This window comes from Heptranchias perlo, chromosome 6 (assembly GCF_035084215.1).
Source record: "Heptranchias perlo isolate sHepPer1 chromosome 6, sHepPer1.hap1, whole genome shotgun sequence".
Classification (NCBI taxonomy): domain Eukaryota; kingdom Metazoa; phylum Chordata; class Chondrichthyes; order Hexanchiformes; family Hexanchidae; genus Heptranchias; species Heptranchias perlo.
The window spans coordinates 12750403-12776583 of NC_090330.1; the positions used below are offsets into that span (position 1 = coordinate 12750403).

The following is a 26181-nucleotide window of genomic DNA, read 5'->3' on the forward strand; positions in this document are numbered from 1 at the left end:
ACAGATTACACTGTAGTGATGTGATTTTGTTTTAGTCTGATTGCAAAGCAAGAAAGACTGACAACATAGATTTTGTCATCACCCATAGGTAGGATATTTTTAGAAAAAGGATATCTCTTCCAAACTTCTCACTTGCTGTAGAAAGTAAAAGTAATGGTTTATTTAAAATTTGATGGTATTCAATCTAAAATGAAAGATAAGTTATCTGGACAGTGATCACATTTTAGTGAAAACTGAAGTGCCCTATTTGTTTACTGTGTTGTGGTAGTACTATACATTATAAGCAAGAGAGTGTAGTCATCTGAAACTCAGTCCATTGTATGAAGAAGCTTAAATATAGTTAACAATCACTTGGCTGTGGGAAGTCTCTGACTTGCTCAGTTGCATCCCACTACAATTTCCTCGGCTTTTTATGCTCCCAACAACATGTGTCAAATTTGTGAGATCTGCTCTTGTTATCGCATCTGATATGTCAAAAATTGCAGATCAAAATCTTTAAGGCAAATTAATGGTGCCTAGGAGTGCAGTAATACATTTAAAAAAATGCATAATATACTGAACTGAGATATATTCTAATCCCTGTTGATGTTAGATTCTTGAACACATCTTTTTATTTTGTTTAATCTATACAGTTTCTCCTGCTGGTCACCTTTCTCTGCATCTTTGTCTTGTGAAGGGGAGAGTTAGTTTTTTTTAAAGCACTAGGTGATGATCTTTCAACTGGAAAGTACAGTATGTCTTTCCCCCTTTAATCGAGGCATCTTAGTGAAAAATGTTTAGGTATATATTATACGTTGCAGCTTAAAATTATGGACGATATTGCTGTGAATTCTGGATTGGCTATTTACTAATGAGGAATTGCCTTTATTGTATCTTAGGTATTTTCTCTCAGGCAGGCTTCCGCAATAGGCTATAAATTCTAACTAAAATGTGTACATGGTTCCGGATTAACAGGATGTATTTGTGCAAGTGAATGTTACTGATGCAAATACAGGAGCTATCTGCAGGATTTCTCAAGTCTTATTGTGATTTTTTTTTTACTTCCAATGCTTTCCTGGCCGGCCTTCCACCTTGTACCCTCCGTAAACTTGAGCTAATTCAAAACTCTGCTGCCTGTGTCCTAACTCTCGCCACATCTCTTCAGCTGCCTAGGCCCTATGCTCTGGAATTCCCTCTGTAAACCTCTCTGCCTCTCTACCTCTCTCTCACCTCCTTTTAAGACGTTCTTTAAAACCTCCCTCTTTGATCAAGCTTTTTGGCCACCTGTTCTAATATCTCCTTGTGTGGTTCGGTGTCAGATTTTGTTTGATAACGCTTTTGACCTACATTGGCTCCTGGTCCAGCAATGCCTCGATTTTAAAATTCTTATCTTTGTTTTCAAATCCATCTACGGCCTCGCCCCATCCTATCTCTGTAACCTCCTCCAGCCCTACAACCCTCCGAGAACTCCGTGCTCCTCTAATTCTGGCCTCTTGCACATCCTTGATTTTCATCGCTCCATTGTTGGCAGCCATGTCTTCAGCTGCCTAGGCCCTATGCTCTGGAATTCCCTCTCTAAACCTCTCCGCCTCTCTACCTCTCCTCCTTTTAAGATGTTCTTTAAAACCTCCCTCTTTGATCAAGCTTTGGCCACCTGTTCTAATATCTCCTTGTGTGGTTTGGTGTCAGATTTTGTTTGATAACGCTTTTGTGAAGTGCCGTGGGACATTTTACCACATTAAAGATGCTATATAAATGCAAGTTGTTGTTGTAAGTTTCCCAATCTATTCTGTAGGATTGCTCATCACCTGTGCTGGCCTGCATAAATTCTGATGTTGTAGACTTCTTGACTGCACTAGCCCACACAGATGAATGCAGTTGGGAGGTTGGCCTGCAACATCTAGGTTCGGAGCTGCACAGGTGATTCACAGTCCTCTTAGATGGCTTGTCAGGGCACATTTGCCAAAGTTGGGCAATGCTATTGAGTTACCCTTTGTGTATGTGGGTTGGGGGGGGGGGCAGGAGAATGGAGGAGGAAAGCACCTCCAATGTGATGTGACCTTTTCCATGTTGTCTGTTGTGATTCATGGTCAAAGTTCCTGGTGAGGATTGAAATACTTTTAGATGGATAATATGAAGTGACGAGGAAATCCTGAAGGGCTTACAAGTGCTTGGTAGATAAATCTTTATTTGTACATTATGTCACATTAGCCCGGCTGTGCTTAGTTTTACAGGTGGGGCTGTTTAAGTTTTAAGCAAATCAAAAATATTTAAGGTGGTAAAGGAAGCACCATGGGAATCACCTGGAACTTCAATCTCCAATATGTGTACTAACTATTCTGAACTTTGCAATATTGTGAACGAGCACCCCTCTTAAAAAAAAAAATTGAGCTATTTAAGTGTTTTTCGTAACTGCAGATTAAACATGCTTTGTATGTTTTTATCCCAGTAGAATTTCTGATGAACCACTGAGATTGTATAAGGCCTACAGTTTAACTAGTCCAGTTCAATCATTTCCTGTATGCCTGCCCTTCCCGTTTTACATTGCCAAGCACTTAAATTGTCAACTTGTGTGTTGTGAAGGGAAGCTAAACTGAAGAGAGAGGGGGACAAATATTTAACTTTGGCCATTGCCCAATTTCTGTTCATATCTGTGAAAAAAGACAACTGAGGATATGTGAGAGAATGGTGAAATTAGATCTAACTGCTCCCCAGTCCCTGCCAAAGATCTTTGTGACAGTTAATGTGAGTCTGGCCCATTGTCCTACCTGTAAACTGCTTTTTATCAGAGCTGGAGTTCTGGCACCATTCCAGAGCAGTTGTAAAAGGATACCAAATTTTATATTATTGTGCAAGTGTAGCATAAAGCTTGTAGGTTTGTTTCAATCTAGTTGAAAGTTAGCCCCTTAGATAACTATCCAGCTTTTTGGAAAATAGTTCTCGAGACTAGAATACCTGCAGATATAACATCAACAGCTTACATTTATATAGTGCCATTAACATACTGAAACACCCCAAATCCTTGTTTTGTGGCCCTGTCTGAAGAGATAAGCCTAGCATCATATATTACTGATTCTCCAGAATGCTTTCCAAAAGCCTACTGGAATCCTCAGAATAGTGAGCATAGTATATGAATCATGGTTTCTTTACTCAGAGTACAGTCAGCAAAGGTACCGAAACCGATGTCCTATGCGTTGTAAACAAACCCATGAAAAGCACTATTCAGTCTCGGATCACTATTTATTGCCTCTGAATCTGAAGGTCATGAATTCAAGCCTTACTCTAGGAATTAAGTATGTAATCTAGGCTGATAGTTCAATGCAGTACTGAGAGAGCACTGCATTGTTGGAGATATCATTTTTCAGATGAGGTGTTAAACCAAGGCCCGATCTGACAGTTCAGTTGGATATACAAGATCCCACAAAACTATTTGGAGAGGAGTAGACGAGTTCTTCCTGTGCCCTGGCCAACTTTTATTCTTCAACCAACACCACAAGAAAAACAGATTAGTCATTCACCTGATTGTCTGTGGAAATTTGCTGTGTGCAAATTGGTTGACATGTTTGCCTACAAAATAACAATGCCCACATTTCAAAAGTAATTCATTAGCTGTATAGTGCCTGGGGATGTCTTGAGGATATGAGAGATGCTATATAAATGCATTATTTGGAAACTTATTCTAGATCAGTTGGAGCCTGGTTCTCACTGTTGTCCTATATATCACAATACAACACATTATAGCATTTGTTACTTTTGATGTATAGTTGTTGGCGGGGGGGGGGGGGGCGGTGGTTGCGAGAGGTAGGAACAGAGTGGGGCTTTGCCTTTAACATAAGAACTTAACCTGGGGCATGATCCTGACAGAATTAACAGTGAATAACTCAATCATCACTTGAAGAGGAAACTTCAGTCATTTCTGTTGCTCCTGCTCCATACCCAGTCCCAAAACAGAGTATCCTAATGATCTGGAGTAATCTGACTGAAGATACTCCCCTTATGGCATGAGTATTCAAACCTCGCAGGTCACATCAATGTACCCATTCATTTTTAAGTATCTCAAGATGCCGATGCTACCAGATTCTGATTTAGGATTTATCCATTAATGAGGCTATAGCGCTAAGAACACCTCCTTCCAAGCCTCTAGGTCCGTGAAATTCAAAAGGAGTACCAGGGACTAAGAAACATAAACACAAATAGAATTAAATTGCCTAAGCTTTATTGGCTGGATTGACAGGGCTTGTGGTTTGGATGTGGCTCACATGCCGTACTTTGGGAAGTCTTGCCTAATGGCTTTCTGCATTTTATTGAGGTGCATCTGGTTTTTAAAAGTTACTTAAAACAGATTGTAGTATACAATCATTACCTTTTTAAACTTTTTAAAGAAGCTATTCCATGTAGAAATAGTTTGAATAATGAATAAATGAGAATATAGTCCCCACCACTTTTTACCATCCACGCTTATCAAGGACAGCCACTATGGCGCTAACCATTTGCCATTACCATTGAAGCCAATTACAGAAGCGTCGCTTATAATACATTAAGCATGCCTGCTATTTTAGGCTATATGGGAGGTGGAAGCTATGTCATCTTAATGTGCACAAGTTGCCACCAGCCCATTTTAGTGCTTCTGAATTGATTAACTGTATAACAAAGGCACAAAACACTTATTGAATTACTCTGATGTGCTGTAGTGGCAAATCAAGTTCGTAGGTGTCTCTGGAGCAATGAGAATTGCAATGATCCACAGATGGAGACCCAGAAAAAATCCACAATTTTGTTTTTTGTATACATCGTGCAGCAGTTTTACCGTTCACTCCTGGGGTGATAGTGGGCAAATCACGTTAACACCAACGTACCCACTATAAGTGGTGGGGACTGTATTTAGGTGTAGATTGCTGCTTAAATTAGAGATATTTTCAATATTTTTACTTTTTTGTTGTGACATGAATTTGAAATTATGTGATTAAAATAATACTTCTGAGATAACCATGTAGTACCTTCACTCTAATTCCATAATGTTTAGTTCAAATCAATATGCAATTAATCTTTATTTTTAAGTGGAGAGGAAGGGAACTCTAGTATCAGTCTTCAAGTATAAATATACAAAATGCTCTCCTGGAAGGTCAGTGATTTTATTCAGCAAGCAGCTAAGTCTTGCAGACTGGAAAAGGCCCAGGTTGGATCCTGGGGCTCTGCTGAGTTAGCTGATCTCGGCTGGGCTGGCAGTAGGGTGCAACAATTGGTGTCTGTGCCTCTGGCTTGGTGGGGAAAATTGGCCTGGGTTCCTGCTGCTGATTTCTCACGACTGATCGGTATTGTGTGCTGGAAGTGATGATGTTGGTGAAGATAACATTCAGCTTGTAGATGATGGTAAAATAAAATGAGTACTCATTGTTTCCTTCTTATCCACTCTCAGGGTTTACTCAGATTCCCCATAGCTTTGAATTTAATTAATAGCCTTTTGTGTGGAATTTTATCAAAAGCATTTGGGAATTGAGGTTCACTATGTTGTAATGCTTCCCTCAGTCCACTTGGTTTGTCACTTACTCAAAATAAAGTTGAGATTGGTCAGGCAGGATCTTCCCCTTTTGAATCCACGTTGACTGCTGTTAACTGGGTTATTGTACAGATGATCCTCAAGCTTACTCTTCCTAATCAATTCTATTATTTTACATGGAATTCAAGGGTCATTGGTCTGTAGTTGCCTGTGTCTGCTTGGTCACCTTCTTTGTCACCACATCTGTTTCCAATTCAGAGATAACTTCCCAGTGCCCATTAACTCCTTCACAATGATTCTCAATGCCTTGCAAATCTCTTCCTTAGTCTCTCTCAGCACTCTGGGATAAATGCTATCTATCCCTGAAGATTTATTTGTTTTGACCCCATTTTAGCCTACCTTGAACTTCTATCTCATATGGTGACGTAAAGGAAGTGAGTGACCTTGGAGAGTATGTCCACAGATCCCTGAAGGTAGCAGGACAGGTAGATAAGGTGATTAAGAAGGCATATGGAATGCTTTCCTTTATTAGCTGAGGCATAGAATATAAGAGCAGGGAGGTTATGCTGGAACTGTATAAAACACTGGTTAGGCCACAGCTTGAGTACTGTGTACAGTTCTGGTCACCACATTTCAGGAAGGATGTAATTGCACTAGAGTGGGTACAGAGGAGATTTACAGGGATGTTGCCAGAACTGGAGAATTTTAGCTAAGAGGAAAGATTGGATAGGCTGGGGTTGTTCTCTTTGGAACAGAGGAGACTAAGGGGTGATTTAATTGAGGTGTACAAAATTATGAGGGGCCTAGATAGAATGGATAGGAAGGACCTATTTCCCTTAGCAGAGAGGTCAATAACCAGGGGGATAGATTCAAAGTGATTGGTAGAAGGACTCGAGGGGAGCTGAGGAAAAACTTTTTCACCCAGAGGATGGTGGGGGTTTGGAACTCACCGCCTGAAAGGGTGGTAGAGGCAGAAACCCTCAACTCAATTTAAAAAAAAAAGTACCTGGATGTGCACCTGAAGTGCCATGCCCTACAAGGCTACGGAGCAAGTGCTGGAAAGTGGGATTAGGCTGGGTGGCTCGTTTTCGGCCGGCGTGGACATGAAGGGCCGAATGGCCTCCTTCTGTGCCGTAAATTTTCTGTGATTCTACAATTAATTGTACTTAGGGTAGCTTTAGGAATGGGCATGTTGCTCATATCTCCCTTTGTGAATATGCATCTTTTTGGTTTTCTCTAACTGCCTTCTTACTCTGGTATTATAATTTTATTTTTACTGTTATGCTTAGCCCTAGCTGCTATTGCCATTTTCCAGGTCTCTCTTTGCCCCTATGATCACCCTTTTAACATAGTACTGCACCTTCTTCGATTATATTCATCCCAATGAGCCCCTTCCCCTTTCTCCAAACAGGATTTGTCCAGTCCATTTTCCTCTTTATTTCACTTTGATTTACTTGTTAATCCATTTAGGGTCACGTTTGCCTAGTCAGAGCTTGTAGGTTTTGGGAATATTTATATTTTGCATGCTCAGTGTTGTTCATTTCAAGGTGCTCCACTTATCTTCTATTAAAGCGTTGCTGAACAGTATTCTCTAATTTATTTGTTTTAGTTGTTCCCACATTTCATTGCACTTTTTAAGTTGTATACCTGGCTCCTGGACTTGGGTATTTCTGACTCCCAGGACATGTTAAACATTACCATTCTATGGTTGCTGTCCCTCACGGGTGCTACAACATCCATTTCTTGTACATTTCTCATCATTAACTTATACCAGGTCAAGAGGAGCATTTCCGCCTGTGGCTTCCTTGATACAGTAACTGTACATAATATTGACGAACAATGTCTGGTAGTGCAAATGTGTGGGCAAGCTTGATTTATGTAAACACATTTGGGAAGGATTCAAAGAGGAGTAAGAATTCCATTGTTGTAGTCATTTTCCAGTTAAATGGTTTTGAGAGTTTGCCATGTTTGTACTTAATTGAATTTCTTACAAAGTAGTTACTGTTGTTCCTTTGCATTCCAGAATTGTTTTAAAAAGATTCAGCTCTTTTTGTACTTATCGGCAACATTTCTTAAAGCCAGATTTTAGTACTGATGAGGATGTTTCACAAACCATATCAGATGTGCCATTTCATTTCAATTTTTGTTGAGATTATAGCCACCATACAACCTCTTATGGAGTTGAGATTGTATTTCCATAGTCCGGTTGTGAATTTTAGCAGCTTGCTAAATGCCTTATTTTTCTAATAATGCAGAAATACCTATCAGGAAAGATTCTCCAGAAAAGAGAAGACTGAGAGGTGTCCTGATAGAGGTCTTTAAGATTATGAAGGGGTTTGATAAGATAGACGTAGAGAAGATGTTTCCACTTGTGGGGGAGATCAGAACTAGGGGCCATAAATATACGATAGTCCAATAAATAAATCCAATAAGGAATTCAGGAGTATCTTCTCTACTCAGGGAGTGGCTAGAATGTGGAACTCACTTCCACAAGGAGTAGTTGAGGCGATCAGCATAGATGCATTTACGGGGAAGCTAGATAAACACGAGGGAGAAAGGAGTAGAAAGATATGTTGATGGGGTTAGATGAAAAAGGGTGGGAGGAGGCTCGTGGAGCATGGACTTGTTGGGCCGAATGGCCTGTTTCTGTGCTGTACATTCTATGTAAATAATAGAAGCTGTGTACCGACCAAAAAAGCACTCAATTTACAAAGTTTAGGCTGTGATTTTGGATACGTTCAGTCAGATTATACAAATGAAAAAGCATACAATTCCGCGAAGATTAGTGGCAGGTCAGAAGATTGGACAGGATATAAAAAAACAGCAACGAATGACTAAAAGAATAATGAGGGAGAAATTAGAGTATGAGAGAAAGCTAGCTAGAAATATAAAAACAGATAGTAAGAGTTTCTACAGGTATTTAAAAAGGAAAAGAGTTAGTAAAGTGAGCGTTGGTCCTCTAGAGAGTGAGTCTGGGGAATAGAATAAGGAAATGGTGGATGAATTGAACAGATATTTTGTGTCCGTCTTCATTGTAGAGGATACAAATAACATACCAGAAATAATTTGTGAATCAAGAGATGGAAGGGAGGAACTTAACATTTATAATCACCAGGGAAAGGGTTCTGAAAAAATTATTAGAACTAAAAGCTGACAAGCCCCAGGTCCTGACGGACTTCACCCGAGGCTCTTAAAAGAAGTGGCTGCAGAGATAGTAGATGCATTGGTAGTAATTTTTCAAAATTCCGTAGATTCTGGTAGGGTCCCATCAGATTGGAAATTAGCAAATGTAACCCCTCTATTCAAGAAAGGAGGAAACTACAGGCTAGTTAGCTTAACATCTGTCATAGGGAAAATGCTAAAATCTGTTATTAAGGAGGTTATAGCAGGGCACTTAAAAAATCTCGATACAATCGGGCAGAGTCAACACGGCTTTGAGAAAAGGAAATTGCGTTTGACTAATTTATTGGAGTTCTTTTGAGGAAGTAACAAGCAACGTGGATAAAGGGGATCCTGTGGATGTGGTGTACTTGGATTTCCAGAAGGCATGTGACGAGGTGCCACATCAAAGGCTACTACACAAAATAAGAGCTCATGGTGTAGGGGGTAACATATTAGCATGGATAAAGGATTGGTTAGCTAACAGGAAACAGAGTAGGCATAAATGGGTCATTTTCAGGTTGGCAAGATGTAACGAGTGGAGTGCCACAGGGATCAGTGCTGGGGCCTCAACTATTTACAATCTATGTCAATGACTTGGATGAAGGGACCAAATGTATGGTTGCTAAATTTGTTGATGACACAAAGGTAGGTTGGAAAGTAAGTTGTGAAGAGGACATAAGGAGTCTGCAAAGGGATATGGATAGGTTAAGTGAGTGGGCAAAAATTTGGCAGATGGAGTATAATGTGGGAAAATGTGAACTTGTCCACTTTGGCAGGAGGAATAGAAAAGCAGTATATTTAAATAGGGAGAGATTGCAGAACTCTGAGGTACAGAAGGATCTGGGTGTCCTAGTACACGAATCACAAAAAGTTAGTATGCAGGTACAGCAAGCGATTAGGAAGGCAAATGGAATGTTGTCATTTATTGCAAGGGGAATGGAATATAAAAGTAGAGATGTTTTGCTACAGTTGTACAGGGCATTGGTGAGACCACATCTAGAATACTGTGTGCAGTTTTGGTCTCCTTATTTAAGAAAGGACATAATTGCTTTAGAGGCGGTTCAGAGAAGGTTCACTCAACTGATTCCTGGGATGAGAGGGTTATCTTATGAGGAAAGTTTGGACAAGTTGGACCTGTATACATTGGAGTTTAGAAGAATGAGAGGTGATCTTATTGAAACATACAAGATCCTGAGGGACTTGAAGGGTAGATGCTGAGAGGATGTCCCCCTTGTGGGAGAGACTAGAACTAGGGGCCACAGTTTATAAATAAGGGGTCTCCCATTTAAGACTGAGATGAGGAGAAAATTTTTTTCTGAGGGTCTGTGGAACTCCCTTCCCCAGAGAGCAGTGGAGGCAGGGTCATGGAATATTTTTAAGGCTGAGTTAGATAGATTCCTGATTAACAAGGGAGTCAAAGGTTATCGTAGGTAGACGAGAAAGTAGGGTTGAGGTCACAATCAGATCAGCCATGATCTTATCAAATGGCAGAGCAGGCTTGAGGGGACGAATGGCCTACTCCTGCTCTTAATTCGTATGTTTGTATGAACTAAATTAATGTGAGACTCACTTTAAAAAAAAAATTGTTTAAAGTTGGGATATTCAACTGTGGTCTTCTTTGGAGCTGTTCGCTTCAGTATTGGAGAGCTGCTTATGAAATTGGGCCTATAGTAAGTAACGGAATCTCTATGGGTATAGGTTCTGTAAATGCTCTCCAGGAAACCAGGCATTGTGCCTCCCAGCGGATGTAATACTAAGGCACTCTCAAAAGAAACATACAAAAGTATTGTTCGTTACAAACAATGCCAGTATCTTAGTGAGTTCTGCTAGGTTGTTATAGTTTAGAGTCTTTTTTAAAACTACTATTGTCTTATTTCAATCTCAATTGTGCGGGCAAAATGGCTGCCATCTTGAACCTGAACTCGTCTACCTCTTCATCCTTTCTTTTTTGCCCTGCCTCCTACATTTCTCCCAGCCAATCTTTTCTTGCATGTTGCTTGTCCTCTTGCTGAACTTGTCTCCCTCCACTGTGATGTATGCTCTGGATAAGATTTAAGCCTTCTCCCTATCTTCTGGCATGGCCCTAAGTCCTTCAGAACTGCTGATGACAACCTTTATCTGCCCCCTTATTTAAAAGAAACCTGCTCTCAACCCCTCCATTCTTTCCAACTATAATCCAATCTCCAACTTTCCTTCTTTCCAAAGCCCTAGGATGTGTATTGCATTTATGTTCCCAACTCTCCTCTCATTTCCTCATCAGAACCCTCTAATTAGGCTTTTGCACACCCATAGACAATTTGATTATGGAGTCAGTACAGCTGAAATTGAACCTACCTTCACCTGATCTCGTGTGTCTACATTATAGCAGGGGTCACTGGATAGTAATCAAGAGCAGGAACCCCCTCCCTAGGTTAATTGTGGTGCTCCACCCCATAGGAGGGCACTTAACTCATTTGAACCCGGGACCTTTGGTCTGCGTGACTCAGTAGCGCATCATGAGGTGTATTTACTTTTCAGAGCAGTAGTATATATTTTTAGGGTTTGTTTTTAATGTCTGTAGCTTAGATATCCTTCATGCTGTTTGAATTCAGGCACATGGTTGGGTTTTACTTCCAACTGATATAGGTAATATGAGGCCTGTGGCTATGAATATTTTTTGTTGGGTATTTGCTGCAGGATTATGGTGCTAGTTTCTTAGCTGTAGCAGATGATATCTGTTTTGCAACATAATAACTTGTTGCCAGCCAACAAACTGATGAGCGGGAAGTGGCATAGACTGAGTTCAGTCCAGTAATGTGTACAGGATTTGGATTGAACATTTGGCTATTTCATCATTAGAGTTTTGAAGGCAGCATTATTGAATGCTTGAGTTTTTTTTTAAAACTTGGATGTCCAGCGCTGAGCTGAGGTGGTTTCACTAGTAAGACTAAACTGTAAAATCGGCATTGTTATTATGTGTTTTGATAAAGCAGTGGCACAATTGATATACACCAATGTCAAAAGTACAATATAACTGAGATGTTAGGATGACTAGAGTGAAAAATGGAATAAAATGATTTTGCCTATCTAGTAGGGGTGGTTTTTGAAAATTGAGTTGATCCCAACGGGTAGATGATTAGAGGAACCATTGCTGTATATATGTAACTTGCTTTTTTATGGACGATGACTCTCACTGCCCTATAACTGCTAGTGGGAACTGGGAATGTCATAGTGAAACTCCCTTGTGATCTGGACGGGACTTTCCATGTCTTAAGCACATGTATTAGGGCCTCACCTTTTCAACATATTAATGACATGGATGAAGGAAAGTTGTATATCCAAGTTTGCAGGAGGCACAGTAAGTTGTGTGGATGGGAGCAGGAAGTTACAAAGGGACATTTACAGACTAAGTGGGCAAAAATATGGCAGATAGAGTTCAATGTGGAGAAGTGTGAGGTCATCCACTTTGGATCTGAGACACAAATTGGACAATTCTTTTAATAGTGAGATACAAGGAGCTGTGGCACAGCAAAGGGATTTAGGTGTCCATGTACATTACTTAAGGTGGAACGATGAAGTTATGACTTGCAAATATATTGAAGAGGAAACTAAGTTAGCAGTGGAGTGCAATCAGAACATAAGAGATAGGAACAGGAGTAGGCCACATACGGCCCCTCGAGCCTGCTTCGATATTCAATAAGATCATGGCAAATCGTCTACCTCAACTCCATTTTCCCGCCCTATCCCCATATCCCTTGATACCCTTAGTAGACATAGTTTATCTGGATTTTCAGAAAGTGATCTTGAAAATCCACATCTGAGTTTCTAATGACGGTGGATAGAATAAATAGCAAATTGGCGAGCTGTATTATGAATCTTGGCAGTAGGTAAGAGATGACGATCAATGAAAAAGGATTGTCCAATGGAGTTCTTCAGAAGACCATTGTGACAGAGGTCTGCCTGTTTGTTGCTTCTAGTGTGCATCTCTGTCCATTGCATGTAACGTATGTATGTGTTCTCGCGTGCTCCTGATTAGCTCAAATGCCATGTTTACGAAACAGCAACAAATTACAACTGAGGACGTAGGTACCAATGACCAAGTCGCAAATGGGAGTGAAAACTACCAATCAAGCATTTCAAACACTACTAGTCGAAGATTGGCAGTCAGCAAACAGCTACCAATTGCAAGGAGCAGAAGGGTAACTGATGAAAATACTTCAAACACTTTTTCAAAACCTTTCCAGCCACCAACTTGCTTTCTCACTAAGTTGAGAAACATAGGATTGAAAGTAAGGTTTTTAGAATCATAGAATGGTTACAGCATGGAAGGAGGCCATTCGGCCTGTCGAGTCCGTGCTGGCTGTCTGCAGGACCAATCCAGTTAGTCCCACTCCCCCGCCCTTTCCCCACAGCCCTGAAAATTTTTTCCCTTCAAGTACTTATCCAATTCCCTTTTGAAAGCCACGACTGAATCTGCCTCCACCAACCCCTCAGGCAGTGCACTTTTGGACTATAAAGACATATAAAATTCATATTTCATAAGAAAATGATTAAGCTTAACTATATAGTTATCCTTTCTGTGTTTAAAATGCATAAAACATTTTCTGTCAGAGGTCACTTCTTCTTTGAGAAGCCGGGGGCTTCAATTCATGGTGTTTCCCAGAGCTGCCATTAACTTAGTTGAATGTAAACAACAACAACTTGAATTTATATAGCACTAAATAAATTTAAAACAGAAATAGACAGTTTCCTAGAAGTAAAGGGAATTAGGGGTTACGGGGAGCGGGCAGGAAATTGGACATGAATTTAGATTTGAGGTTAGGATCAGATCAGCCATGATCTTATTGAATGGCGGAGCAGGCTCGAAGGGCCGATTGGCCTACTCCTGCGCCTATTTCTTATGTTCTTATGTTCTTTTGACATAGTAAAACGTCCCAAGGCCCTTCACAGGAAAGTCATCAAACAAAATTTGATACTGTGCCACATAAGGAGATATTAGGACAGGTGACTAAAAGCTTGGTCAAAGTGGTAGGTTATAAGGAGTGTCTTAAAGGAAGAGAGAGGTAGAGAGGCTGCGAGGTATAGGGAGGGAATTCCAGAGCTTAGGGCCTAGGCAGCTGAAGGCATGGCCGCCAATGTTGGAGCGATGAAAATTGGGGATGCGCAAGAGGCCAGAATTGGAGGAATGCAGAGGTCTCAGAGCTGTAAGGCTGCAGGAGGTTACAGAGATAGGGAGGGGATGAGACCATGGAGGGATTTGAAAACTAGGATGAGAATTTTAAAATCGAGGTATTGCCGGGCCGGGAGCCAGTGTAGGTCAGCGAACGCTGGGGTGATGGGTGAACGGCACTTGGTGTGAGTTAGAATACAGGCAGCAGAGTTTTGGATGAGCTCAAGTTTACAGGGGGGAGAGGGGTGCAAGGTGTGAGGCCGGCCAGGAGAGCATTGGAGTAAAGGCTCAAAGAAGAAGACGGCCAACACCTAGAATACACCAGCATCGTTACATGGAAGTGGTCAATGCCATTCCACACCTAGAATGTAGATAAAGAAAACAACATTCAGAATCTGTTGAACACCACCATATTTTGGGGTTTGGGGCACAAAATACACCTGTCCATTCACAAAGCATCACTGTGACTGGCTGACAGTGGTGTTAATAATGAGTTGGAGGCGGAGCGAGACTTGCGGCCAGCAGGACTTATAGCCAAACAGTGAATTTTACGGCTGCATATAGTGACACCACTATTTCCGTCCAGAATGGAGATGATTGGGTAATTGCGCCGTCAATCACGCCGAGAGACTGCACTGTTGTAAGTGACTGGGATTGATTTTACGGACGATTTCTGTTTGCTGCGGTTGGTAGAGACTCTTGGTAAATAGTCAGTGTAAATAGACTTTTGTTTACTTTGTTGTTTGCTGATCCAACTTATTGGCTGACACAGTGGTGTCAGTAGTCACAGTGAACTTTTTAGCAGGAGAAACAATGTAAATAACTATAAAAAGACAGAAATGCCTTGGTGAATGGGGATAGATCTCTATACTGAGTCCCAGCACAAAAAGCTCCTATCATCAGCTCACCAGAGTTGCAGTACAAGATCAATTCAAACTGTGTATTTTGTATTTTGAAAGTGGGGTGCCTAAAACTGTAGGCAATATTCCAAAGCAGAGATACATTGGACATGGTTCAGGAAAGAGCAACAATGATTATGCTGTTTTTTTCCAATTATGAGGAAAATGTAGCAGAAACAAATGAATGGAAGAGAACATAACAAAAATATATAAAAAGCTGGAAGAACTGGATAATGTTGATGGAAGTGGATTATGTAACTTAAAGTGCAATTCCATAATTACAGGACTGTTGAGCCTCAAATAAAGATAGAGATTAGGAAGAATTTTGTTTCTTACCACCACTAAGTATATATCTGGAATTGGCTCTCAAGAATAGATCATGCCCTTTCAAAGATCCTTTTTTTTAAGAAAAAAAGACCCTTATACATTGAAGAATGAGACTGAAAGTTATAAATGATGGGATAAATTGAACAAAGCAGTACAGGTGGTGAATTGTCTATTAGAAGGAGCGGGATAGATGGCTTTTTTTTGTGCCATACTTATGTTCTTATGTGCTCAACATAAAAAGGTGCTCAATCTTTGTTGTTTCTACCTTCTATCGTATCCTGTTCCATTAAGGTTTTTTTTGCGTTTGGCAGATGATCATTGTATTCATATTGGTTTAAATAGAAGTTCATTCAACTTACCTAAACACCGTTTTGGTACATTGGGGCTAATTTGCATGTGATCACTTTCATCGGGTGGGCGGAGCGAGCTCATCACCCACTTGATGAAGTTCCCCGTTGGCCTGAGATTCCTGATCTGTGCTGAATTGAACTGATATCAGTTGTGGCAACAAAATAAAATGCCTATAACGGAGCTATGTTTAGATTTAACAAAACAAAAAGCTGCCGCTCTATAGGTCTCTGCAAACCAGACATTTTTTTGGGCAAGTTGTCTGCCGGTGGTATGGCTGTCAAGCTGGCCACTCGATGTTGCTTAAGCAGTCCTCCAAATATCTGTGGTGGTACAGCTGAGCAGAGGTATTTACTGTGTGCAAAATGGTTGTAACATCAACACGATGCATTGCTTGCATTCCCAGATATTTCATAGTTTCTGACCAAATCATGTGAACAGTAATTCTGTCAGTAAAAATTTATTCAACTGTCTGGGTTTGAGTGAGTTTCAGTTCATATGGGGTAATAGTTTTTATAGTTTAGGGGAGGGGGAAGGACCTAATTATTATAGCAAGATTCCATTGATGTAGAGGCAGATGCAGCACATTGTTTGGCATTTTCCTCCCTGTTCCCTACAAACCTGACACTTTACATATAGATCCTTTTTAAGAAAAAAAACCCATATCACTAATACTAAGGGTACTGGAGATTAGTTTAGTTTGGGGAGGAAAGGGATGAAGTAGAAGAATCTACCTATAAATAACTTTTGGTCATTTCTAACTTACTCCAATGCTGTAGACTCTTACTTCTAAAGTTGAGGGGTTTTAAACTGTAAAGTTATTATTTAGTCATTTTTCTATTTTGCTTTCATCTTAGCTTGCCTTCACTCGAGATGGACTCTGTGGACTTTGGAATGAAATGGTCAAAGATGGCGAAATTGTTTATACTGGTCCTGAAGCAATGCAAAATCTCAATGACTCACTAACATCGAAAGGTAAGAATTTAAGTACTGTGTAAAATGAATATTCTTCACATGACTGTTGGTAGGTGTCATGTTTCAGGAACTTTGAATTTTTTTCTTTACGGAAAGGATTTTGGGATTCACATATGTTTAAGGGATATGTTTTAAAACTAAGTGAATTTGCAGAAGTTTAAAAAGAACGCCTACAGGCATTGGAGAACACATTGAAGCCCGATGAGCCAGGTTGGGGAAATGCCAGAACTCAGTATTTCAAAGGCCATATAAAAGCAGTTTCGTTATTGGGTACGACAAAAGGTATCTGCAAAGAATATGTGCCTGAGAGAGCAGGTAGTTGATTTGGTTGTCAAGTCTACTGCTAAATCCCTGCCCAGGAAGATCAGCCATGATCTCATTGAATGACTGGACAGGCTCGAGGGGCTGAATGGCCTACTCCTGTTCCTATGTTAGAGATACCGTTCCTCTGTTTTCTGGGGTCAGAAAGGACTGTGACACACGTTTCTTCGTTGGAGCTGGAAGCTAAAAACACAGGTCAGGTTTTGTAATTAGAAGTTGTCTAGAGAGACAGGAATGTCAAAAAATAAGTCAGCCCAAGAAAAGGGACGGGGAGTGTCATTTATTATTTCTTATTTTTTGAGACATGAAATTGAGTTAAGAGAAATTTGTTTTGATTGTTACGCTTTATGTTCACTTGCTGTTGGTGGAATAAATCAACTTAATAATTGTCTTTATCCTCATTCTCACCAAGTGTTTCTTGGTCCGCCTTTGGAAAGATTGGAGAAGCGCGTGTAAGAGCAAGTGCGAAAGACACACTACCTAGTAATAACCACCCTATCGTATAGTTAGATACTGGGCAGTACTGGCACACTTCAGATGCTCAGACTATTTACGATAGTGACCAGCACTACTGTACCTGAGAGACCTGGCAAACTCTAAACTTGTAACAGTAGGCCATTTAACTGTGGGGCCATAATGCCCAAGCCCAGTCCAATCCAATGCTTTTCCATGTCATGCATCTTTTTTGGGCTGGTGGAGCAGGCTGGTGATCTGTTAATAATGAAGCTGCTTTTATATTAGTCAAATGACACTGCTCCTGGTGTGCGAGTCTCACGCAGCCAGTGGTAACATCAATCTGAACCTACCTGCTTTGCTGAGACCAGGGTCTGGGAAGATCTGTTTCTCTTATTTTTTAATACTTGGTCTTCCTGACTACTGCTGGTCTTTGGGGCTCCTTTAAAAGCTCTGATTCAATGTGTACAGTTCCTTGTTGTGACATCGTGACACCCCATAGTGGAATGATGCTAGCATGAAGAGGCTCTTGTGTGCTTAAAAGCCTGTTTGTGGCAAATGCACATGCATGGAAATCTGGTGCCATGTTTTTACTTTGCACATCTGCACAAATACTGAAGATTAAGTTCCACAATAAGACCGGCTGCACTTTGTGGATGTAAATGCAGGAGAGCAGCATACTTGGACTATTCCATTGTGACCTAGTTTTAGACTATGATATTGGGAGTTGTCAGGGTGGCCTGAAGTGATTGGTCCTGAGGCTTCTGCTTTTATCCCTGTGGAAAAACATCTGACAGCCACTTGTGGCCTCCCACGATGGCATTGCTTAACGCTGCTGGTCTTAAATAGGATGCATTTCACCTTCATTATAATTGTTAGTGTGTGATATTAGATACTAAGCTGCTGTGATTTCTGACAGATACTGTAGCTCATAATGTGTGTCGTTCCACTCGGACTGGGGTAGGCAGGGCAGCTGGTAGCGGTAGCGTTAGCAATTTCATGAATTTCATTTGCAGGGATCAAGGTAGTTTATATGAAATGAGCTATGTAAAGTAGTCACGGAATTCCGTGAATTTTTTTACCCAAATGATGGAAGGATTAGAAATAAAATGCTGGAATTTCAGGCATGTGCTTCCATATAGAAGTTAAATGTAATTGGAATCTCTGAAACCTGGTTGGCTAATAGTGACCGATTGAAGTTCAGTTGAAAGGTTACACTGAATTTCATAAATGGAGGTTGGGTCACAAAAAAAGGACGTAGCTTTATTTGTAAAGCAGGATATAACTGAATTTGAACAGGAGGATACTGGTCAGCATAGTAATTGGATGGCAATAACTGAACAGGAAAAAAATTATTGTTTAAAATCAATGCTGAAGTACAATTAAATCTTGTACACCCATTGGGGAAAAAGGAGGGGAGGGGTGGTCATGGTAAAGGGAAGCCTTCACAGTTAAATAGGGATATGAAAATCAAAATTTTGCTTTTAAGAGAAAAGCATTTTGCATTGTATAAAAAATTCAACTGTTAAGAAAATAAGGACAAGTATGAAAAGCAACTGAGGTTAACTAAAGGCAGGGCTTTAGTGAGACCTCACCTGGAATACTGCGTACAGTTTTGGTCTCCTTATCTAAGGAAGGATATACTTGCCTTGGAGGAGGTACAACGGAGGTTCACTAGATTAATTCCTGGGATGAGAGGGTTGTCCTATCAGGAGAGTTTGAGTAGAATGGGCCTATACTGTCTCGAGTTTAGAAGAATGTGAGGTGATCTCATTGAAACATATAAGATTCTGAGGGGGCTTGACAGGATAGATGCTGAGAGATTGTTTCCCCTGGCTGGAGAGCCTAGAACTAGGAGGCATAGTTGCAGGATAAGGGGTTGATATTCAAGACTGAGATGAGGAGGAATTACTTCATGCAGAGGGTTGTGAATCTTTGGAATTCTCTACCCCATAGGGCTGTGAATGCTGAGTCATTGAATATATTCAAGGCTGAGATGGATAGACTTTTGCACTCCAGGGGAATCAAGGGATTATGGGATTGGGTGGGAAAGTGGAGTTCAGGTTGAAGATCACCCATGATCTGATTGAATGGCGGAGCAGGCTCAAGGGGCCGTATGGCCTACTTCTCCTATTTCTCATGTCCTAATTAGAAATGTGAATATGGCAATAGAAAAAAAATATATAATGGGCAATTGCACTAATGATGGCTAGGCTTTTTCCCCAGTTATGTTAGAAGTTGCAGAATAATCAAGGGCTGCACTGTTCCTTTTGAGGGATTTGTCAGGGCAGGTTATTTAGGAAGATAAAGATGCAGCATATGAGCTAAATAACTACAAAAATGGTTTTAGCTAATGTTAGTGTGCTTAAAATTGATAATGCTGCAGGACTTGATGGCATTTATCCTAGAGTCCAGAAGTGCATAATCTGAGCCAATGGCTCAAGTATTCAATAGCTAATTGAAGTCCAGGTTGGTTGTTACCATGGTTAAAGGGTGAGTCACTGGTCCCAATATTGGACCCTGGAACTGACAGGTTTGTGAATTTGACTTTGGAAGTAGGGAAGCAGCTGGAAAGCATTATATGGGATGTGATAAATCATGATCTAATGAGATTTGGTGGTTATTTCAGATACCCAACATGACTTTAAGAAACATGGGTCCTGGTTCGCTAAATTGAGTTTTTTGAGAAAGTGACTAGAATAGTGGATGAAGATGGTTTGGTTGGTGTTGTATATCTCAACTTCCAAAAAACATTTGACAATGTAACATAGATAGCTATTAAAGAAAATTAGATCTCATGAGATTATAGTACACTTATTATGTTTGATAGGTAGCTGGCTAAAATCATGGAAGGGCAGTGTTGTTATTAATGGGAGTGGTTCTGATAGAACCCAAAATACAAGTGGAGCTCCACAGGGCTCTGTATTGGGTCACTGCTGATTTTCACTAATGATTTAGAGGAGGACTTAAATGGAATGAATCATAAATTCACCATGGATGATACAAAAATGTGCATGGGGATTAATCATCTCTTTTCCCCCCCACCCCCCACCCCAGCTACATATCTCCTCTTGTGCCTCGCCGTTGATTTTAGTCTGATTATGCTTCTGTGAAGTGCGTTGGGATGTTTTTCTGTGTTAAAGGTGCTATATAAATGCAAGTTGTTGAATAAATTACCTGCACAATCCCTTTACGTTTTGTGTTTTAAGATTACGTTTTTGAAGAATGGAGAAAGTAAGCCACATTTCTGATTAAATAGTTAACCGTAGAGGCTCCTCCTCCTGTTCCAGCTAGTGTGTTTCATTATAATCAAAGTGAATGGGCTGGATCTTGCTGTGAGCGGTGAACGAACGGCGCCCGCCGTCTGTTAGACGACCCATACCCATAGACTTTCCACGAGTTTTTGCACAGCAAGTTCCTCTAAATTAGAAATCCAAAAAGCACGGTGCCCTCCACAGGGCATCTGAGACCTGTGTGAACAGAGCAAGCAACTGTGTATCTCATTAATCAATCAGATTGAACCAGGAAGTGTAAGTTAGAATAGTGAATTCAGTGTCAAATCAGGTATAGTAAGCAAAATAAAGGGAGGGAAAGAAATGTTGGATTAAGAGACAGATAAAAGAGACAAAGAAAAAGTAAGAATTCTTTTTATTTCAATTTAAAAAAAAATGTCCAACAATAATTAAAAGCTGAAGGAATGAGACTCCACACTTGTAAAAGTTAATTTTCAGGGCCAGACAGGTTGTTTGCAGTAATTAAGACTTACCACATTGTTAAAATGGTACTTAGACTTAACTTTTATTGGCGAGTTTAGTCCATTTCTGCGATGTCAGTACAGGAACTTCATGCCGTGGGAGCCAGCTATGAGATGGCGTTTTTGCGCAGCTTTTGGAGGTGCAGGGCACGTGGTACAGCAACTTCCGGATTTCCATGTTTAACTGCGCATGTGCGGTTGCCGGAAGTTACTGTCCAATTTGCACATGAATAATGGTGAGTGCTGTTAATCTCACCATTACTTTTTACAGCAAAATCCAGCCCATTGTGTCTATTTCACCATTGTATTTGGTGCAACTAGTTATATTCTGAGCCTTAAAATGTGACTGATTTTTTTCTCCTAGAGGATAATAATGAATGTCAGGCTGGCTCAAAGAAGGAGGAACAGAATGATAAAGAGAAAAAGGATGAAGAAGAGACCCCAACGTCCATCCATCGAGCCAAATCAATCATTGAGTCATGGGTTTGGGGCAGACAGCCAGGTAATGTATATGCACAAGTCTGATGGCTCCACCTGAGTTGTAATACATTCTTAATGGTACTAGCAGTACTTGCATGTTTAAGTTTTAATGCTATTGGTGTATGGCATTGCTGTATGTTTGGCATGTGTCTTTGTGGCAAATTTACTGCAATTGGGGAATCCATTGCTACAGAATTGTAGGTCACACAGCGTAGTTATTTGGTATTATTGTGCAGTGTTAATTTTGTCAGAATTCATTTAGAATTTCTTTATCTGTTAGAAAAGATTGTCATTGAGGTTACTTCAATATTTGCAGATCATTACTATGCTTGACCCCTTTTCATTACTGAAAGACCAACGTTTTTCAAAATGTTCACCACCTTTCCTTGACTGCAGAAATGGTTCTACACACTCATGAATTGTTCTAGAATTGGCATACAAGCCAAGAATATTGCTTAAAGTTGAAACCTATCCTACTAGATCCTGCAAGACATTATACAAGATATCTGCACACTAATTTAGTGCCTATTGTTGTTTTATGTTGGGGAACTGTTGGTTAGAGGCAGCTTTGGGATGCATAACTCACCTGACATGTGACTTGTGAGCTTCTAATCCAGAGACGTCCAGAACGGGGAGCGTTATCCATGACTTATCTGCACAGGAGCTTTGTGATGTGACTAGGGAGGAATGTGCTGTTGGGAGTGTAAACATCTCTATAGCAATCCATAACTTGATTATAATCCTCTCTTCTTCAGTCTAGCACTACTAAAGAACATGTCCAAATTTGCCAACGTCTCCACAATTTAAGAATTCTGATTCAGGGAACTGTCATTTCTATGATGGGCCCATTGAAGTCTAGCTATCTGGTGCATAAGCAATCCCTGAGCCACCTCAATCTTTGGTTGATTAATTTCATTGCCATTGAGTCATGGATGATATAAAGACTATCATCAGTTTGTTGGTCATTCATCTTTTGATATGCCTACAAACCTAATTTGACTTTGTATGATCTTTATTCAAGATCATCTATTTCTGAAGTCTATCCCTAAGCTGACCTCTTAGCCTCCACTTGTGCTTTCACTTTCTCCAGTCTCCACTCCATCTGCTTTTCTCATGATTTCAGTTGGCTGCCATTTAATTTCACTTCCTCCACTCTACACCTCTTGCTTCTGTTTTATCTTTGTACCAGTCTTACATTTGCCACCCTGAGAGTTTGCAGCAATTTGAGCGGATATTTGAGGATTTGGACTGTCCTCGGTTTGTTTCCCCCCCCCCCCCCCCCCCCCCCCATCTTTGTTCTTTTTGTGTTAGTCTCAGAGAGTTTACAGTATAGTAGATGGCTATTCGCCTATTGTGGGAAGTACCTATTTAGTGCCATTCTCTTTCCCTATCCACATACCTTTTCAAATTTTTCTTCAAACATTTAACCACTTTCCTCTTTCCATTATTATTCTTGTAGGGCATTTCATATCCAAACAACCCTTTTTTAAAAAAAAAATTCTCCTAACCACCCCCCCCCCCCCCATCTTTTTAGCATTGATCTTAAATTTATGCCTTCTATATCAACTCATGGACTAGTAGAAATTGTTTTTCTGGATTTGCTTCATCAAAACCTCTCGTAATTTTAAGAACCTCTATTAGATCTCCTCTTAGCCACCTTTACGCCAATGAAAAGAGCCCCAATTTCTCTAATCTCTCCTCGTGACTAAAGCCGTATCATTTTGGTTAATATCTTCTGTACCCTCTCCGTGGTCTTGCGACCCTTCTTAAAATAAGATACCTGGAACTGTACATAGTATCCTAACTGCCACCTAACCAGTGATATGCGTAGGCTTAGCATTACCTCTTCCATTTTTACTCTGTAGCTTTAGTTATAAAACTTAGCATCCCCTATGCATTTTTAACAGCTTTAACAACGTGTCCTCCTACTGCATTTTATTGCATTTATTCATTATTTACTGTTCTTGGCTTGTTTGGTACTTCTAAAACTCAACCATTAAAGATGCTCACGAGGGAAAAACAGCTTTAAAAGGGGCAAGATCTGCAATGTTGGTCTTTTCATCTCCAGATTTTGTACCTCAGCTAAGAATTCTCAAAACTAACCAAGCAGTGCGAAATCAACTCACATGAGTCACATGGATGTGACATTTCTTATTTTGGTCAGATGCCACCTTCTCCACTGATTCTGCTACAGGATTGCCCTGGATTACAGTATGTTTAGAAAGGTCACTGCTTAGTCCATGAAAACATGGAGCTCTCCAGGATGCACAGTACAGGGCTGATAAGGCCTGAGGAGCAGCTGCTTGGTGCGCAGCTGAAATCGAGTCACAAGACCAGCCTGACTGACATCTGTTAAAAGAACATTGGCACGTGATGGGTGTCATCTTGGTACTGCTGCCAAATTATTAGCTGTGTACAAGCTTGAAGAGGACTGTAAACTTAAAATACATTTTTTGCTGTGCTATGTTCTAGTTAAAAGAAAACAAAAATGTTTTCTATACTGATTAATGCAGCTACTCATTTTTAACTTCATTCCTTTTGTCTTAAAATTTTGGAGGCAACCCATTGCTAATCTGATTCCTTCTTAATTCATTTTTGTTTTAACTTATATTTTTAAATTCTTACTGATCAGAAGATGAAAGTTTATTTTAAATTCATTGCAAAATAAATGTTTAAAAGTTAAATCTAGTTTTAAATTTAAAAAAAATATTGTTTGTTTCCTTTGCTCAGGAAACTAATTGTCCTGATCTAAAGCTACGTAATTGATGTGCGTTAAGTGTCACATAGTTCTTGGAAATTGCATTTCATGGAAGTTGGTTTTGCTGGGCTCAGATATGACATTTTGCAGGACTAGACAGCTGAACCCTGTCCATTATTGTGTTAACTGTCTGGAAACTGAAGGAATAATTAAGCACAAACATAAAATGATATTTTTGTAACCTATATATAAAAGAAACAAGCAAGGGAGCTTTTAATATAAACCCAAGAACAACACCACAGTAGTATTGTATAATGGGGAAATAACATTTACAAATACAGTAGGTTTTTTTTATTCGTTCATGGGATGTGGGCGTCGCTGGCAAGGCCAGCATTTATTGCCCATCCCTAATTGCCCTCGAGAAGGTGGTGGTGAGCCGCCTTCTTGAACCGCTACAGTCCGTGTGGTGAAGGTTCTCCCACAGTGCTGTTAGGAAGGGAGTGCCAGGATTTTGACCCAGCGACAATGAAGGAACGGCGATATATTTTCAAGTCGGGATGGTGTGTGACTTGGAGGAGAATGTGCAAGTGGTGTTGTTCCCATGTGCCTGCAGCCCTTGTCCTTCAAGGTGGTAGAGGTCGCGGGTTTGGGAGGTGCTGTTGAAGCCTTGGCGAGTTGCTGCAGTGCATCCTGTGGATGGTACACACTGCAGCCACTGTGCGCCGGTGGTGAAGGGAGTGAATGTTTAGGGTGGTGGATGGGGTGCCAATCAAGCGGACTGCTTTGCCGTGGATTGTGTCGAGCTTCTGGAGCTGCACTCATCCAGGCAAGTGTAGAGTATTCCATCACACTCCTGACTTGTGCCTTGTGCATGGTGGAAAGGCTTTGGGGAGTCTGGAGGTGAGTCACTTGCTAAGTTAGTCCCTACTGGTACAAAGAAATATATAACGAATGAAAAGGGGAGAATAAGATAACGTGATCAGTAAATGACACTGAAAAGTCTTTAGAAGGGGAAGATTCTACTTGATAAACTGTGACTTTTTTGAAGAAGTGACATCCCAAATTAAACTAGGAAGGCTCTTTGATTTAGTGGAGCTGCAGTAAATTGCTGCATGTAAGTCTGCTACACAAGCTTAACGCAGTGCATATCATAGGTAAAACTTGAAAGTGGATAAAAAATTGGTGGAAAAGGAAGCAGCAGATCGAGGAGTGATGCAATGCTGGCGAAATGCACTAATTGGAGAGTCCCAGGGATCAATGCTGGAGCCTCAAAGTGCGTCCCCCCAAATTTTTATCGAATGTGCAACAATAATGAATGGTGAGGAACAGGCTAAGGGAGATGCTGAAAGATCTGGCAGTGATAGTAGATCTAATGCCTACCTTGTCCAGTCATTGTAGAGCAGCAATCAATAAAACCAAGCAGAATTCTGTGCTATATTGCCAGATCAGTTTTTCCTTCTCTTTTTCGCTTTGTCCCTTTTATGGGTTACTCATTCGTTCTCCACACATTGTGACACATAGCTTTATTATTATGTTAATCTTATATAACTAAAATAAATACTTTACATGAGAATATATATCTGTTTGCCACCTATTTTAACTTTTACTTACCTATTCAAACCATTCTATATTTTATACTTTAAAAAATGCTTCACTTGTTTTCCTGAACCTCATGCATTCCCCTATTTTATTGGAGACTTGGATATATGTATATAGCAGCCAAAGGAAGGAACTGGGCGGGTGAGTTGCTGTGGTCTGGCCTGGGAGAGAACAGGGAGGCTGCTGTGGAGTGTGGGGGAATTGGTTCCTGATTGGTTTCCACTAACCACATACTAATCATATGGGCAAATTAATAGTTGTGATTCGCATGGACCAGTCAACAGTAAGGGACATGATGAGCACATTTGTGTGTATGTCTCAACGCTTGGTTTGTATTTAGAGGGATAAGGAAATATCAGAATATTCTAATTTTGGGTTTGCATGCAGATGCAGTATATTTCTGATTTTTAATTTTAAAATGCAAGACACGTTCTTGGAAGATAAATGAATACCAATTGAATTCAGGTTTTTTGCAAAGCAGAACCATTTTTTTCCCTTTTTGAATGAATATTTCCTTTGACCCTGAATCATAGAATCATA

The 26181-nt window shown here is 40.3% G+C and overlaps 1 protein-coding gene across 6 annotated transcripts in view; it reads left to right on the top strand.

The window, feature by feature from the left end:
- herc2 (HECT and RLD domain containing E3 ubiquitin protein ligase 2) overlaps nucleotides 1–26181 on the top strand; it is a 186992-nt gene that overhangs the window by 3694 nt on the left and 157117 nt on the right. For all 6 annotated transcript variants that reach the window (XM_067985782.1, XM_067985783.1, XM_067985786.1 and 3 more), the window contains exons 3-4: nucleotides 16219–16336; nucleotides 21229–21366. In XM_067985782.1, the coding sequence (XP_067841883.1) occupies nucleotides 16219–16336; nucleotides 21229–21366 (256 nt within the window). The remainder of the gene's footprint in view (nucleotides 1–16218; nucleotides 16337–21228; nucleotides 21367–26181) is intronic.